This window comes from Myotis myotis, unplaced genomic scaffold, assembly GCF_014108235.1.
Source record: "Myotis myotis isolate mMyoMyo1 unplaced genomic scaffold, mMyoMyo1.p scaffold_m19_p_7, whole genome shotgun sequence".
NCBI classification, from domain to species: Eukaryota; Metazoa; Chordata; class Mammalia; order Chiroptera; family Vespertilionidae; genus Myotis; species Myotis myotis.
The window spans coordinates 79,554,465-79,572,758 of NW_023416379.1; the positions used below are offsets into that span (position 1 = coordinate 79,554,465).

Here is an 18,294-nt window from a genome sequence, read left to right on the forward strand (position 1 = left end):
CACGCTACTTCACAAAGTTGTACAATAAGTGTATGCATTGGTAATCTGTAAAAATACAGGATGCTTGTTTTTGTGTGTCACTTACTTTTCACCCCCTACAGCGCCTTGTAGACAAGTGAGCAACCAATGCAAGAAAAGTGCCATAGGAGTACTTAAGTGACTCTTGGAAAAAAGCCTCTTTGTTCATATTTAAAACAATAGCATTCTGGGTTACAGAACTCTCCTTTAACATTCAAAAGCTCCCCCACAGAGTTAAAACGAAACTTCAATAATACCTCTTTTTAGAAGAAGATTGAATGAGAATATGCAAAGTTTAGTACTCATAGAAGAAACAAAAGATAAACGGAGGAAAAAATAACTTCTGGGAACATATTTCTACCTCTGTCTCTACCCCACTGGTTAACCTTAACTTTTCTGTAACTCAGTTTCTCTACCCATAAGCCATGGAACTGCACGGTACTTTAGGAGATAGATGTCTGCTAGGATTCAAATGATGTGTCCTCAGGCTCAGTATCATGCCTAGACTCCCCTGAGCTCTTTATAAAGAATTATTATTTACCCTATAGATCATGTTGCACTGAGTTACAATGATTTAAGTCAAATTGATCAGAACTCTAAAGCAAACAATAATAAAAATGACAATAGTACAGCCAATTTTGATGCTGTTATTTAGGGCATACTTGTTAAAGTACCTCAATCTTCCATTGTTGCATTCTTCCCTATTATTGCTGAGATCCATAAATTAAATAATGTTATGAATTATCTGATCTTTATATTAAGTGCAATTTAGCAATTATTAAGATGAATTGGAAACTTTGCTTGTAACTGTTCACTATCCTGCTTAACAGTATAGACCAGCGATTTTCAACTGGTGTGTCACAAGAATTTTTAAAACACGCAATACCTGACTATTCAGTCAAGGGCACTGACCTCTTTTCCCTTAGATTGTCAAATTAATAAAACTACAATAGCCAACACAATAATAGCTATCTGGTGTGAATGAACCAACATTATGCCTATTTTTTTTATCAGATCAGCAAAAATATATTTTTTGGTGCGCCGCAGAATTTTAGTAATGAATTTCTGTGTGCCATGAGATGAAAAAGATTGAAAATCACTGGCATAGACAAAAATTAGACAGCATAATGTAATAACCCTGTGCTTCAAAGAATTGCTAACGTTCCATCGTTACTCTGCAGAGCTGAAAAGCCATACCTTCAACTAAGGAAGTGAGGAGGGTAACATTGGCTGCTTTCCGTCTTCCTGCGGGTAAGTTCAGGCCAAGCCTATCCAGCTTCTCTCTCAGGCAGCGGCCCCCATTCTTGGACTTTGCTCTGTCCAAACACAAGCAAACACTAAGTTTTGACAATTCACATTCTGAGGGAAAATATGAGAACTCTTGACTACCTGAGGAATTCAACATGGGACAGAAGATGTAAGAGTTGAGGGTTGGGGAGTGTGGTGTCGGAGACCCACAGGGCTGAAAAACAACTTTAACATACCTTCTCAAAATGCCTCCCAGGAGTGAAGCATTGAGACATTCGGGTGGTGAGAGGCGCCTCTTCACCTCCGCAATGGTCACCTTGTATTTGGAAGTAGAACTGAGAAGGGACAGCCGGCCAGGGACAGAGCAAAACAAGTCTGTGGGGTTGACCACACAGGTACCACCTTTGGAGGAAAAAGCATATTGTATATTAATGACAGTGAGAGATGATGACTGCATGAAAGACAGTTAACACCAAGGCTCTCTTCAGGATTCAGGGATGCATCGCACACCTTCCTTACACGCACATCAGCTGAATTATCTCAGAGCTGCTCTGTAGATGTCCTTTCAAATGACACTCAACATTTTGTCTTTCAAATATCTACTGGAGATGTTTATGATAGATTATCTTAACTTAAGTAAAAATTAGCATACTGTGGAGTGTAGGCTGACCCATCAGTGTTCATTTTGATATCATGCATGCCAAGAAACACTTCAATTAATTAAAACCTCCAAACACCAATTAATCACGCAAAAGGTAGGTATTATTTACCCATGGCTGTGTGTATATGTATGTGTGTGCACATAGATGGATTTATTTTATCCATGACTTAATATATAGACAAAATTTTTGAAAGCTCTTTTCCAAAAAGCTTGAGAGCTGCCATCTCCTTTCCTGTATATGTCTACCAACTACAGGCACCACTAAAATTCATTTGCCCACTTCCAGAAACTTCCAACACATGTGGGTGGATAATAGGTCAACCCTTGGGATCATCACACACAGTCAAGCACAGCACATGACCTAGCATACAGTAACAGGAACACGGTAAATGTGAGTGGCCAATAATCTCCAGGAAGCCCCTGGAGCTCTGCTCTCCTCCACGAACAAGAGCACATTTCCTAACCTCAGGCAGCTGAAGTGGAGCTGAGGACCCACGATGATCCTTGCTGGGGAGAGTTTCCTGCTGCTCAGTCCTCCCTTACTGCATAATTCCTGAGCCAGTGTCCACACTGCTAACAAGGTGGCTACAAAGCCCCAGGATCCAAGGCTGCTCTCAGCGTCCCACCCCCCCATTCACTGAGCAAGCTGAGGGAAGAGCTTCCTTGGCAAAGTCAAATTCAAAGTTTGCTTTTCTGAGCATACATTTGATTTCTTCGGTTATGAGCTATTTTAGACTCATCTCCAGAAATGGCTAAAGTTCTATGACAAAAAAGAAGGGGGAAAAAATGTAGGTAGAGGGAGAAAATGCTCAGCAGAGTGTTATCCAAAATCTTTTTACTCAGTGGGTGGTCCTCAACTGGCATCTCCGAGGAGCTCCTTAGAAATGCAGAATCTCAGGCCCAAGCCCAGACCTTCTGGGTCAGAATCTGCATTTTAAAAGACCGCCAGGTAGTTCGTGTGTGCATTAAAGTTTGAGAAGCACTGGTCTAGTACTCACCTCTGGCCTCCCACATACTCCTGCCTTCCTACTGAGCAGCTCTGGAGTCTCTGGTATTTAGATTCTGGGCACAGTTACTAAGGAACCTGGGAGGATGTTTAAAAAGGAAAAGGGGTCCTGGATCTGGGTGGAGAGAACAGGCTAACCTTGACCTACTCTTAAAGTGTTTCTACCCCTGTACTTTCTGGAATTCCTACTGGCCGTCTTACCGTTATCTGAATTTCTCCCCAAAGTGCTGGGACTAACGTCTTTCTCCCTGAGCATTCTGTGGCCGGTGATCACCCTGCATGTCCCTCAAAGGCAGAAGCGGGGATAGTGAGAACATCAGAGGAGCTAGCCCTCTCCAGGCCGGAAGGTGGGCCCTGTACACTAGGCTAAATTGCCTGTGCTCGTGCCTGGATACCTGCTCTCAGTTAAAACCTGAGGGGCCATCATCTTAATTGTCAAACTGAATTTTTTTTATTATTAGACTTCTGGCCAACACCATGGGAAACCATACAAATGCCTTCTGCAGGAGCTAGAAACACAAATTTACCTGTGCTTCCCCACCTGTCATTCTCAGAAACAATTTTAAAATAATAGCACAGTATTCCCCCCTTATGCACAGGGGATATGTTCTAAGACTCTGAGTAGAAGTCTGAAACCACAGATAGTACTGAACCCTATATATATACTATATTTTTTCCTATATATACTCACACTTTGCTGCTTCTCTTTGGCATATCCGAATTGCCAGGATCACTACTCTTGCACTTTGGAGTCATTATTAAGTAAAATAAGGGTTACTTGAACACAAGCACTGTGATTAGTCGTCGATCTGATAACCTAGATGGCTACCAAGTCACTAATGAGTAGACAGACTATGTAATATGGATATACTGGACCAAGGGGTGATTCATGTCCAGGGCAGGACTAAGTGGACGGCACAGGATTTCATCACACTACTCAGAATGACATGCAATTTAAAATTCATGAATAGTTTACTTCTGAAATTTTCTATTTAATATTTTCAGACTGCAGTAGACCTTAGGTAACTGATACTGTGGAAAGTAAAATTGAGGATAAGAGGGGACTACTATAATGATAATAATAATAATACAGTTCTCCTAGATTTCTGGGCTCAAAAACAGGACTATACTTTTGGTTATGCTCTCACTTTATATCTACAGATGCAAAATGCATTTTAGAAATAAAGGTGTGACTTCGAAAGCATTGAGATGAACAGGAAAGTAAGCTAGGTATCAGTGAATCTGGGCTTTAGTGTCATATTATGAGAACTGAGAACCTGAGAACCTTAGAATTTAGGTCACTGTGAGGTCATCTGAAGCAAAAATATTTTTAAAAAACCATAATGATATCTATAGTCAAAATTCACCCAGCCCTCTACTGAAAGTGGGCCTCCACCCACAGCCACTATGAATCATAAGCAAATGCATATTCTTACATAAAGCCCCTTCTCTTGTACACTAGCCAGTACACAATTGAGGGCACAAGACCGCTCACCCAATGCATCTCAAGTTTATTATGAGTGAGAAAAAAGGGTCTGTACATGTGTTGTTTTCCTGGTTGCTAAAGGAAAGGACACACTTTTAGACCTTTCCTATCTTTACTAATGTACAGTGGGTTTAAAACCTTATTTAGAAAGATTCAAAATATTATAATTTTTGTAAAAGGAGCCAAATTAGGCGTTCTCCAATAGGAAGCAGCACTCTTTGGGAAAGGAAAATCCCATGTGCTGAAAACCAGCTGCTCCCAGGGAAGCCATTGTTCAGCTACCTAGCTAAGCGCTAGCTCTCTGGGCCCTTGGTCTTTCTCCCCTGCATCCAGGTTGGGTTTCTGGCTTATGCTCAGATAAGCATTTAGTAGGTAAGTCATACAGGCTGCATATTAAGAGTATGCTTGATGCACACACAAATTGCCTGGAGGATTTATTTTGTATTCAGATTAGCCATCAACTCTAGAGTCTTTTGTTTTTTATGTCATAGCATCTTTAAAGGGAATTTCTGTTGCTTTGATACTTGGCATTGCTGCAGCCTTAGGGAACTCTCTTGTCCTGGCTAAAGATTTGGCAACTTGTAAAGTTTACAGCAGCATGGGGAACCTCCTGTTATTCTCCCCAGTTTATTTTGAAGGGAGGAATTAAAAAGCAATAGGTCAACATAGCCAGAGTTCTGCATTTGGAATGAAGGTTCCAAGGAGGTGGGAATTCTAGAAGGGGATCCAGACAACTGATGGCCATGGTGAGATTTCAAAGAAGGAGCGTCATGCAAGAGTCAGCCATGCCCAGCCATTTACAGCGTCTATCCCCAGTGTTACTAGTTGAAATTCCTCACGTGCCTGTGTTGCCTGCCAGCTCTTATTGAAATTATGTAATATTCATTCTAGATCCCGCTCCGGTAAGGGGTGTCTCTGCTGCCACAGCCAGGGTCCTCACGCAGAACTCTTGGAGCACATCTCTTTTCCGTTCATAGTGCAGAGAAGCGATACTTCCATAAAGGTCATTGTTTTTTAAACTGAAACCTGGAGATAGGGTGTCCTATTTCCAGTGCTGCTGTAAACTTAGATGTGTAGCTATAGTAACAGCCTAAGAAATCAGGGACTATCTACTCAAGGCCACTCGCCTAGGACTTGGCTATCATAAAAGGGACTAACTTTGCCACCGCTATAGGAAAATGTCAGCCAAGGGCTGAGTGTGTGCATGACAAAGTCATGCACAAAAGAATAGAAGCAGATCCTTCAGCCAGCAGCCCTTGTTAGATCCCAGGCCTCTAGAAGAAGCAGGGGGCTGGGGCTGCGCCCTCTGTGGACTGGCTGCACAAGTCTGGCCCTGTGTCTGCAGGCATGGTGGGGGCGGGGGGAGTGGAAAGAGGACTGGGCTGCAAGTAACAGGCTGGCCTACTAGCGATCCGTTCGATTGCAGGCGAGTAACTCTGGAACTCAGTCTGGCCATCTGAAAAATGGGGATGCTCACAGCTGCTCTACCTACTTTCCCAGACTGTGAGGAGGTGCAATGGGAAACGGATACACGCATGCTCAGCGCCCTGAGCAAAAGCCACCCAATCCCACCATGGCGCTGAGCAACTACCACGTCACTGGGTGCGAGCTGCGGAGCGTGACAAGATCCCCACCCACCTTTTCTGCGCTGCTTCGGGATTAGAAAGCCACGTGCCAACGCGCTTTTTCCTCTTCTCATCCCAGGCAATTAGGGCAGAGGAAACAGCCACGGTCGTCTCCAAGGAACCGCGGCTCCCCTGGCGCCCCCAAAGCTGCCTCTAAGCCACGGGTGCCCTCTGAGTGGCCCCCACCCGCCTCAAGAACAGAGCGGGCGCCGGCCGGAGGCCCCGCGCGTCCTCCAGGTGCGATCGATACCTCCTGCCGGGCTTCCGCGCGGCCGGTGCGCGCAGCCTCTCCAAAGCCGCCGCGCCGCCCGCTCGCTGCCGGTCGGTGTTGACATAATTAGACCAAATCTTGAGAGCAAAATAAATGTTCTGTTCGCCTTACAGCCAAACAGATGTTTACAATTCAAATGAAAGAAATACAAACGGCAGGGATTTTTTTCCTCCCCTTCTTCATCTCCAGTGATCGCTCGTGGTTTTTTGATTTTTTTCCTGACACGTTAAAAATGTGTAAGCGATTACGAGAGTTTCCTGTCCCAGTTTGTTCTGCTGGTGCATTTCTTCGAGGTACACACGTTTAAACGGGATGGGGTAGGATCATTCCCGGAGGCTTCCCCTCTAGCCTCTTGCCCTTTTCAATCGAAATCCCCCCAGGTAATCCCCTCGCCCCTCCAGCCCCAACACACACTCAGTCCTTGGAAGCTGATACTAACTGTAATCAAATAACAAAGGGATGGGGGCTTCATTGTAATCAAACAGGCCTCAGCTGATATTTGTTTGGGGGAGGAGATGCCAGGTATAACTGGATCCCCAGGTTTGAAAAGCGCTCCTCCCGGTGCAGGTTCCAGGCAGAACAAAAGAAAGGGAGGCCTGCCAGGGGAGACCTACTAGTTTAATGTGGCGGTGGGTGTGTAATCATGTGTGTGTGTGTGTGGGGGGGTGCGGTGTTAATCCCCATTTTCCAAAGATAGAGTGCTTTGGCTTTTGGTGATTTTCAAAGCAATAAGGAAATTGGGGAGAAGGCATTAGGCTTTGGAAAAGCAGCCCCCCCACCCCATTCCCACAAAATAGATTTCCAACAAACCACGTCCAGGTCTTTTGGTATCTGAATTTTAGGCTTCACGGAAAGGTGATTGAATTCGGAATCTGTATGTGGGGACTAATGAGGCAAGCGAGGCTCCAGGTGTTTTCCTGGCCTTACTTTCACAATAGATAAGCCATAGAAATGAGTTTTGAGTATTGAGGTAGAGAGAGTCCCTAAGCTCTGACAAAAGAAGAGGCACAAGTCTCCCCACCCTCCTCCAATCTTACTCCTTCCAGGAAATGCTGAAAGACCCAAAGGCTGACTCAAAGTTCGGGGGCCTGGAGAAGTCGGGAGAAAGCTGGTCCTCCTGGCCCAGCAGCCTGGGGGCAGCCGTGGGGGCTTCTGAAGGGAAAAGCGGTCAGATCCACCCACCCTGTTATTGGCAGAATGGGCGATGGATGCTAAGCTCCGTTTCACCGAAGCACTTTTTTTTTTTTTTAATTAAATCGGATCTGACAATGTTTGTGCCGCAGCCTAAATGCCTCCGCCTGGCGTGCCAGTCACCTCTAAGCGATCTGACAAACTCCGGCGCTCTTAAAACGTGCAGAGTTCAGATCATATTAATTCCCCAAAAATGTTTTGATTCAAAGTAGTTTGTATTTTGTGTAGCCACAGGCAATCCGGAAAGCGCTCCAGCCTGCCCAGGGCCGGCCGCTCCCTCTCTGCGTGGCCCAGAGGCTATGGCGGTACTTAAGCTTCTGAAATTAGCCTGGGGCAGCGAGGCAGAGTGATCACAAAGCGAAACAAGGGCGCTTCCCCTCTTCACTTTTTTCTTTTTTTTTTTTCTTTTCCTTTTTTGAGTTTGCCATCCCGATTTCACACAAAAAAAGGCCAGGGCCAACATGACACTTCCCACCCAAATATGGAAAAACTGGGTTTTCTCATTTCTCCTCCATCCTGTTCTGAAGGCCACAGCGCCCAGCCCAACGGAGCCCCCCTACCCCTGCGATTCCAATCTGGGTCCCCTCATTATTAGCTTCATCATCACCGTGGTCCTCATTGTCATCAACATTGTTCTCTTATTATTAAATTCTCAGGGAAAGAAAGGGGCCAGCGCCTGCCAAAGGGGAGGGGGCCATAAGGGAGCCTCAGAAGATTCCTGGGGAAAAGAAGAGTGGGTTTTCCTTTTTTTTTTTTTAATGATTAAAAACACAGACGACTCCTGTAAATAGAAGCCTCATTTCTTCAAGAGATGCCTTTTGAAATCCAGTATCTGAATATTCAACGAAGGCAAAGCTCCACTCTGTACGTACAACATTAATATGATCTCTGCAGAATTTGCTACTCAGAAATATTAACATATCAAAGCCGACGCCCGGAGGCGAGAGAAGCTATCGATACCCGAGGACTGGGTAAAGTAAAGATTATTGGTTCTGATGGTTCGAGTGGCGGAGCTGCGGGCAAAATCGCGCACACCATTAACCGAGAGTGAGCGCGCGGGGAGCTGCACCTCAGAGGCGGTGGCAAATATTTTATCTAGGTGGTAATTACCTTGCTGCTGCCCCCTCTTCCGCGCTTTCTTTGGTGATGGGGCCTTCATTATAGGCAAACACAACGTAACTGCCACTTACCAAAGTGAGTCAGGAAAAGAGTATTTTGATCTTTCCCTATAGAAGTGGCCAAATTTTAACTGGAACTCCCTCTCCCCACCAACACACACACGCCACTGCAAAACAGGATACCTCTCCCTGGAGAACTCCTGTAGGGCATTTAGGGATCTGCCTTTCTTCAGGGGTCTTTGGAAGTCAAATCCAATTTTTTTTTCTCCCACAGTAAATTCTAGAAATCATTAGAAATGTTAAGTTTATCCGAGAGCTTAGCAGGAGAAGGAAAATGGTGAAAAGTTGAGCTTTTCAAGAAATGATGTTTCATGGGGAGAGTTACCTGTAAGGCATGGGTTAGAAGAGAAACGGGCATTCCCATCTAAGCTATTACACAATAAGGCAACATGGCAGAGAGCATGAGTTCATGAAGAACAAAGGTGACTAGAGCTGTTGATATTAGGAACCCTGTGCACTACTGTGACAATAGAGACAAGAGGCTTCCTTAGCTTTTCTTCAAAAACTGGGAGTCCTGAGATGATGCGCTGGGCGTGCTCTGGAAGGATCTACACCACCTTTTAATGCAAGAATTCCTTGATACCCTTGCTATCCGTTTGTAAATTGTCATGCACATTGATCTGTTCAGAGTAAACAGACAGCACACCCTGGTCTCCAGGGCTATCCCAAGTTAATTGGCCTATCTTTAAGACACATAGGAAATGAATAAACTCAGCAGTTAAATTCTGAACTCCTTTTGCAGGGCGGGGGAAGACAGAGAGAGTTAGTCAAACAATACAAACAAACCCCCCAAGTTATCTCCCCTTTTTCTTTGGAGCCAGGCTGTGCTCCTAAAAGATCAATATTAGACTTAAAATAGCAGATTCGGAGCTGATATGTTAGGTGAAGTGAGTTGGCACCGGATCCTAGAAGAATACGAAAACATCACCCAAGGAAGACCATTTCTGCGGCTCTGATTGGACAGGACCGCAGCTCCCTCTGACCTTGTAGTTACCCAAGAACGTTGGTCTTTTGGGGGAAGAGGGCGTGGGGATGTCCCCTAAGACTCTCTCCGAAAATTCAACTGATTACACAGCCATCTCCTATCTAGCTCCCACCTTCGACCTCGAATAACTCCCACCCTCTGTCAGGTATTGTACAATTTGACGCAATTTCCAAGCAATTGAGAGGGTGATCAAGCTGAACTCAAAAAACCGCAGTAGCGCGAGCTGGGCTCTGGGAGGAGCCGACTCCGGGCGCTAATTAGTGGCGCTGTCCTTCAGCACCACCGACATGTTCGTGCATCGGGAGAGCTTGGCCTCACCTTTGGTGTGACCGCCCCAACAGACTGCAACCAGCTCCTTCACCTGGCCCTTCTTCCACCCTGCACTTTTAACCCTTCTTCCCAACAGGATGTATATTTTTTCTCAATTTTCACTAGTCTTGGGCCTATGTCATGGCATGTCACTATGACAGTATTGGCCTGGCTGACAGGTTTAATATTGCTCATTTTAAAAAAGATATTTATGGAGCAACACTAGTAATTAAAAAACAAAACTTCTCAAATACCCATTGGGTGAAACAACACAATTAAAGAGCTATTTTACATTTAACGGAAGTTTCAAGCTTCCACTATGACAATATTCAAGTTCCCAAAGGAAACCACTCTTTGTTTTTGGCCTCCTCAGTTTAAATGGAGTTTCACACTGGACATTGGGTTGCAAAACCTGCAGTTTAAACATGAAAGAACCTACTGCTGTCTATCAATACATCTCTCTCTCTCTCTCTCTCTCTCTCTCCTTTGTTTTTGGAATCTTTAAATGAGCTTTGAAAGAGAGGGAGAGTGACTGAAGGACATTTACTTGGTGCCATCAGAAGTGACTCAGTGTTTAGTGGTTCAGCTACTAAAGACAACTGCAGCCCTGGAGCAGGAATTAGTCCTGGTGAATAGGCCACATCTTATTAATTCGTATGAAGTTGGGATACCAGCTGGTCCCCCTTGCCTTGTATGCTCCTCGGGTTACTCAGCTTGCTAGGAAAATAAGCTTCAGAGGCACTGGGTACAGTTAAGTGGGAAGCCAGCAAAATCTGCACTGCCTCCAGGCCTTTAAAATGTCATAGTTCAAAACCTTTTGTCAAAATGGAACATCTGAGGTGCAGCCCCCTTCAGTGTCTGAGCCGCAATCAACAGCTTTCTACTCTTGTCCCCCCTTCCAATTCCATGGGTAACTCTGGATTCAGATGTTTTCTTCAACAGATGGGAACAAGAAAGCTTTATCCAGTGCGGTTAACACCACCTCCTCCTCCCACCCTCCCTTAAAGAAAGAAATGTTCAGGACATTTAGAAAAATAAGGGTAGCTACAACATTGGTGTTTCATTAGCCTTCACTGCAGCCTCAACGAATCCAGCCTTTCACAGAATCCTTCAAAGCCTCAAGCTGACACCATCACCTCAAATACCCAGGCTGTGGCTGGCACATTTAGGACTAAAAAAGACCAGAAATTCTGCTCCAGGATGTGGTGATGGGGGAAGGAGGTGTGAGAAGGATTTTTTTTTTTTTTTTTTTTTTTTGTCTTGAACTTTGATTCTGTCACTGTTCTGCGAGAAACAGCCAATCTCTTCTATCAGAGGTCTTAGGGGCACAGGCTAAGTTCAGGCCCCCGTGGAGGAAGGGAGGCTTCTTCAAGTGGGTATGTCTGTGTGGGACAAGAGTAATTGACTAAGAATAATTGTTTTCTCAATCACCAGACAAGGGATCTGATGTTTAAAAGCACCACCAGATCTTCAAAACAACGTAATAGATAAGAAAATAATGTTTTCACATGTCCTTACTTACCTCTTCTTATGACTCCACCTTGGCCATTGAGAACAAGCCCACACTGGGCTTCCACGGAGCCCTTAATAAAAGGAAAATACATAAAATCACTCAAATAGATATTAATAAGTATGACCATATGAGTTAAGTTTTTCAATCTGTCCTGTCCCTGAACCTCATACCCACATAACCTGATCATAGACATTTAACGCAACCATTGAGCTACAGCAAGTTTGGCAGCATGCATAATAAGGGGGAAAAATTTGCCAGAAAACCACAATCTAAAAGTTGTATAAATCTTAAGGTATGCATTTTACAGCACCATGAAATATTACACTTCAAAGGGCCTGAGTGCCTTTCATCTTGGCATAAGAGAATGAGAAACCCTTTGAGTCCCCATCAAGGCACATATTACAGTCTCCATGGCAGTTTCTGCATGAAGCAAATTACACCAAATGTGTCAAGTTTGGCACTGTGGGTTTCTTGGGAGCTCAGAGGAGTCATTTCAAGTGGGGGATTTAAGTTAACTAATGAAAGTTCTGCTTTACCCCAGTTGGAGGAGCATCCTATAATGCTACCCAAAATGGGTCTTATAGAGGAAACACCTTCAGGTTCACTCACTGTAGATCTTCAGGAGCCTAATGGATTTGGGGGTCATTTGAACTGGGAAGGAGGAAAGGGTTTGCTGATTTTTGATTAAGAAAAATAAAAATTTCTCTCTATGTGTCTTCCTCCCCCTCCCTGAGTCCAAATGTGTTAAAGGCTCATTTTCCTTTACAAACAAACGAGGTATTGGACATGAAAGAGGCCTTGAAGGGTGTTAACCTACCCAACAGCCCGTGAAGAGTTAAGTAAATGCGGAGAGAGTCGGTGCATAATAAAAACCCACTTTACAAAACAACCTTTACAGCCCTGGCTCCCTTTCGCGTCCCCATTTTCACCATATTGAGGCGGGCCTGTAAGAGCCCCCTTTTCAACCAGTTCACGAGCTCTTTCTTATTTGAACTGTTCTGCCTTAAAGTGATTATCAAATCAATATGGAAAAAAAAACCTTAGAAACTGAGCATAAATTAAAGCAGTGATGGGAAAAGGTGTGACAGTTTCCTTTGTTGGCCATAGCAAATCTTTTTAGGGGACTCAAAGATGGAACTGAAGCCACAAGACTGTTTGCATCTGTTAGGCAGACTTAGACCGCCCTCCAAACCATTGGACTTTCACTTAAAATTCTGTGCAGGGAAAAGCATATTTACATTTGTTGCATTTGAAATGAGGCATATGCTGATGAATGTTTTAAAAAGAAAGAAATAAAAGGAGAGAGACGGGGTTTCTCCCACACATCCCCTCCCCAGTTCTCGTTTTAAAAGTAGCTATGACTTTTTTTCTTTCTTTTTCATTCTGCTAAGTCCAGGAGGAGCGGAAAAAAATGGCTTGCCAGATTTACCACTTGCTTCATACGTACTCATATATAAAATGATATATATGTTTATCTATAGGCATAGATATATAAATAGATCGTATACCACACTCCTCAATTTCTTCTAATATCTGGGAGCGTCTCTCTCAGTATGAATATTCCCTCAGTAGGAGTAATAAATGGAAAAAAGAAGATTAAAGATAATTTAAAAAACCCACATAGGCTGGGGAAAAAAAGGTTCAAAATATCTGAAGTGAGGAAGGTAAAAGGCCACAAAGCTCTCCATGAGAGTGAAGCCTTTCTCTCCCATTCTCTGGCGTGCCGCTAAGATGTTTACTTTCTTAGAAGAAACGAATCTTGGCCTCTACACTTAACAAACCCCCCCCCCCCCCCATAAGTAAAACGTTGTTTGGTCAGATGACATTGCATAAATGACCAGTTGAATGGCACTAAGTCGAAAATTGGATAAACTACGGTGTCCTTTTGCACGGGAGTCTTTCTTTGTCTGGTGCTTGCAAATGTTCTAATCCTCTCTTTTGAAAAATGCCCGGCTTTGTGCCTCGCACAGAAAAAAAATTTGTACAGATACAAAAAAATCAGCAGCAGACGTGGCTATTAAAAAGAGTAAATAGGTTTTAGTTGAGCAAAGCATTGAATGGCAGATTTCTTTCCCCCTTGAGACATAAGGGGATCCTTGTGAAAAATGTAAAAATGCCCTGAGCGTATAAAATTATCTTGTGAATACAAATGTAGAAAGTCAAGGTTTATGAAGCCAAATCTTTTTTCTTGTGTGCCGATCTTGTGGCTATGGCTCTTTGTTGGGATTGTAAGGGCTTTCACTTTAATTTTAAAATGATCTTTTGCTTGGAGGTAAATGAGGGGGAAAGATTTTCTGTGCGCAACAAGGGTTCTCTGCCGTCTCCAACTTGGGCTCTCCCAGTATCTCGCCTTGCATTGTGGCGACTGTGGAAAAGCTGGCCAGCGTTGTGCAGACTGAAAAAGTAGGGACTCACAGATAGAACTAGCTGCACCTTCAGGCAAAAGAAGTTACAAATTCATGTTTCCTGGGTTCTTTTTTGGACATGCGTGGGCTTATTTGTTTGAAACGAGGCTGTGACGATATGTTTATATAATTATAAATTCTATTGTTGGAAAGAATACACAAAAAATGCAATAAGAAAGTAGGAGATATCTAATTGAGTGATGGCCTCCACAGTATCTGATTTCCTTCCTTTCTCCCTCCCTCCCTCCCTTCTTTTTTTCCCTCCCTCCCGCTCTCTTTCTCCTTTTTGTTTTTCCTCTCTCTCTTCCTTTTCTCCTTTCTTTCTCCCTATGTCTTTTCTCTCTTTCTCTCTCTTTATTTCCTCATTTCCTTCTTCTTAAGCAGTTGCATCTTACATAAGTTAATGGGTTGGAGAAGAAAAATAAAGTTGTAAACCAAAGGGGTGATGGGATTGGGTGGGCTTCAGGCAAAGAAATTAGGCTCAACCCCACACCCGGCGACCTGCCTTGTGCAGATTCTTTCATTGGGGCACACTTTTGAGTTTTTCATTTGTGATTCTTTGCTCTCCACATTAATCTAGTATCTTTGGTGAAACTTCTGCTAGAGCTCAGGGTCCCAACAATGTCTCCAGAACAAACCAGCTCCCCCAATTCATAGTAAGCTCCCCACAGCTCAGTCCGGGACAAACACCTGAGACCCAGCAAAGCGCCAGACTGAGGTTAGGATGGGTCATCAACTTATCGGGTCTTACTCTAAGTCCAGGAGTCTCAACCCCAGCCTCCCAGATCTCCCCTGCCCCATCCCCTCAGGGGCAGAACTGTGGATTCACAAAAGACTTCCGTGCAGACCTACGGAAAGTGGGGGCCGCTGCTAGCCGGACTCCGGAGCGTGCAGGTGAAATGCCTTGATCCAAAGAGAGGAACCGGATGGCACACGCCTCCTCTAATTGTTTTGATAACTTTCCATAAGTGCTGTGTGTGTGTGTGTGTGTGTGTGTGTGTGTGTGTGTGTGTGTGAAAGAGAGAGAGAGAGAGAGAGAGAGAGAGAGAGAGAGAGAGAGAGAGAGAGAGAGAGAGAGTTGGAGAGCCGGCTTACAGTCGGAGCATCGACTGGGCGGGAGGGGGAGGGCGAAGAGGGGAGGGCCAGGCAAATCCACTGCATGCTTATTTACCTGCAAGTCGTCCGCTCCCGCGGCGGCCAGCCCCAGGCTGGGCCCTGGCAGGAGTCTTTGATCTGGGTGCATTCCATACTGAGAGCCATGACTCATGAGGGACAGGTCGTGGCGGCGGTAGGCATCGAGGCAGCCCAGCTCCCGCCTCTGCTCGTCCAGGCAGGACGACTTGAGCGCCCGCGCATTGTGCAGGTTAATAAAGTCGGTGGGCTCCCCGTGGTGGATCTGCTGGTAGTACTGTTGCGAATGGTGGAGCGAGTTCAGAGAGTAGGCGTCGGGGGTGACGGCCGGGTGGCTGTGCTGAAATTCGTAATGGAAGGACTGGTGGTGGAGCGGGGTGTACTGGTGGTTAGTGGAGAAGTAGGGGGACGCGAACTCGGTGCCAGTGGTGGAGTAAGTTAAAGGAGAGGAGGAGGAATAGGCGACAGTGGAATTGGCTACGGACTCCAGACAGCCAAGCTGCATCAAACGGTAGCTGTTTGATCCGTCGTGACGTATCTGGAAGGAAGAGGGGGAAAAGGGAGAGCAGAAAAACTTGAGGTTTGTCATTGTGCCACCGAGGCGCCGCTCTCCCGGAGCCAGGAGCGTTCCCGGGCTCTCCAAGGAGAGCGAGCGCGCACGGCTCGGCCCGAGCCGCCGCCGCCCGGGTTCAGCGCCTTTGCCAGGAAGCCTACGCGAGCAGGCGGACTGGGGGTGGGCGGCCCCGTCCTCACAGTCAAGAGAGGGGAAAAAAAATCCCCCACCCTATATAGGTGCGGTGACACCACACACACACACACACACACACACACACACACACACACACACAGCCCCTGCCCCACTCGCGCAGGGAGTGGGCTGCGGGAGCCAGGTTTGCCACTGGCTTGGGGAGCCAGGGGAGCAGAATGAGCGTCCGCCGGCTCAGAGCGCCTCTCCCCTCCGGCCGCGTCCCAACCCCGAGATCCCGCCGCGGTCCAGGCCGGCATGTCTGGCCAGAGCTGTTCCAAAGCATGGTCCGTGTATTTAAAAAAATCGGTGCCCATCGTTCCCCTTGCTCATTTCCGTAACCAGTTGGGGCAAAGCATCCGAACCCCTTTTCTGCTTCACTTTCTTAGAATAAGCCCATTCCAAAAGGGGCGCGCTGCACCGCCCCCCCTTGTCCACCTACCGGCTCCCCCCATCAATCTCTTTACTTTGCCTTCTTGAGTATCTTCTTTCCGTATCTATCTCTTTCTCCACACCACCTCCTCCCTTTCTTTATTATTAGGATTATGTTGTCCCCCTCATTATGGCAACTATTTCTTAGCGGGGCACAGTTGCCCTTCCTGGCGACAGATGTCATAACGAACTTTCTCCCCTTTCCTTCCTTAACTTCTCCCGAAAGCCAGATTATAATTAAACGTAACGGTCCAACATAGATTAGAGACAGGGGAAGCTGCCACCGCCGCGCCGCCACTGCCGCCACACACACGCGCGCTAAAAAAAAAAAAAAAAGTAATAATACCTCGGCATCGTGGACTAGTCCCGGAAAGGTAGTTGACATGTTGGGTTTCTCCGAAAGCTTACGATGCAATTTCCCCCTCCAAAAAAAGAATCGGGGAAAAAAAAAATCCAAACTTCTTGTATTTTCCAATTTTTTTTAAAGGAAAAAAAATGTTCTATAGATAGAGATCTAAATTGTAATGGCTTTGCCCGGATCAGATAGCTCCTTGCCTCGTACCCACTTAAAAACCTGTATGAACAAATTTTTCCCTCTGCACAAAAGCAGCTCCCTGGAACAGATTTTGTACTTGCTGAGTATTTCTTTGGCTGATGTCGTAGGTCCCTTGGTAATATAGAAGTTTTGAAAATTAAGCATCAGCACTGAGAACTGGGAGGACAATAGGCAGAAGAGATTTATCCCAGGAGACAAGGAATAAATATTGTATCTTCGCCTAATAAGGAACTGGAGGTTCTTTCAACATTTTTATCCATTTTTTCCAACCTTTATCATGCTTTTCTATACCGACTGAGGTGGGGACTCATCGCTGCAGAGAGAATTTGCACACATTTTATTGTGAAGATAAAGATCTAGCCCCCATACGTGTACATTAGAGATAGAAACATATATTAATTAAAGCTTCCTTTTACACGAGTAAGTGTTCATTCCTATTGGTTCCACTCCCTGGATGCTGAAAGCTGGTTTTTTGCAACAAGCACCCGAATCAATTTCATCCAGATTGGGATTTCTGCTTTTACACAAGTGGAAACAATACTGCTCTTCCCATATTTATATCGAATTTGGGTTCTTTCTACTCTTTTGAAAGGAAACACCCGGCGGTGGCTTACACTTTCTGCAGCTTTTAAAATAAATAACCATGATGGACAATCCCACATTCCCATCATAAAGAAACATTGTAATTGGCAATATATTTGGGAAAAATACAAGAGAATAAAGACTTGTGACAAGATTCCACATGTAGGTAAAATGTCTTTCAAACCCCAACTCTACCCACTTTCCCCCTCTTTTGTGTGTGTCCCTTCCCTTTCGGAAACATTGCTGGGTGAGGAGTGGGGGTGGGCCATGGAGCAGGGGCACCAGGTATTGGAACACCATTACCCCAAATAACCCTTAAATGTTTGAAAGTTATATTTTACAAAGAGGGGGGAGCACACAACTGTCTCTAGCTCTGCCGTGGGTTTCTCGACCTTCAAGGAGTATTTGAGCTTTACTTCATTCAAAATGTGGCTTCTTGCTCCAAGTTGTCTAGCGCCTGGAGGGGGTATCGGTGGCTACATGCCGGCAATACTGAGGCTGTGCAAGGTCCTCTCTCCAGACTCCTCTGCCTCATAAGAACTGGCTGGCCCCAGCAGAGTCATCTCAGAGATAGAAGGGGTAATTTAGTCTTAATTGCCATTTCATTTGGTTAGCTTTTAAGTGTTTAAGCTGAGAAGGTGTCTTAATCATAAGCCGCAGGCAAACAGGCATGTGGTTTTCTTTTTCTTTTTTTTTTTTTTTTTTTTTTAGGTTGGGGTTTGGGAGGGTTTATTAGGATCTGCTCATGCAGGCTAAGTGGGGCTGTCACTCAGCACTCTCTGCTTTATATAAATGGACAAAGGCACACGACAAGAATTGAAATGCACTGTCTGAAGTGGCGATCCGTGATGCTTCGGCCCTGCACAAGGGTCAGCAGCCAACACTTGCTCTCCTTTTCCAAGGTGTGCACGCACCCCCACCCCCAACTTCTTGAAATTCCATATTTTGGTCG

General features: G+C 45.2%; 1 protein-coding gene across 1 annotated transcript in view; it reads right to left on the reverse strand.

Moving 5' to 3' along the window:
* The window catches only part of TFAP2D (transcription factor AP-2 delta), a 52,758-nt gene extending 36,169 nt beyond the window's left edge, over positions 1 to 16,589 (reverse strand). The window contains exons 1-5 of the mRNA XM_036315995.1: positions 16,551 to 16,589; positions 15,068 to 15,565; positions 11,501 to 11,561; positions 1,503 to 1,668; positions 1,216 to 1,334 (exon numbers count right to left, since the gene is read on the reverse strand). Coding sequence (XP_036171888.1) covers positions 1,216 to 1,334; positions 1,503 to 1,668; positions 11,501 to 11,561; positions 15,068 to 15,565; positions 16,551 to 16,589 — 883 coding nt within the window. The remainder of the gene's footprint in view (positions 1 to 1,215; positions 1,335 to 1,502; positions 1,669 to 11,500; positions 11,562 to 15,067; positions 15,566 to 16,550) is intronic.
* Positions 16,590 to 18,294: the final 1,705 nt, after the last annotated feature.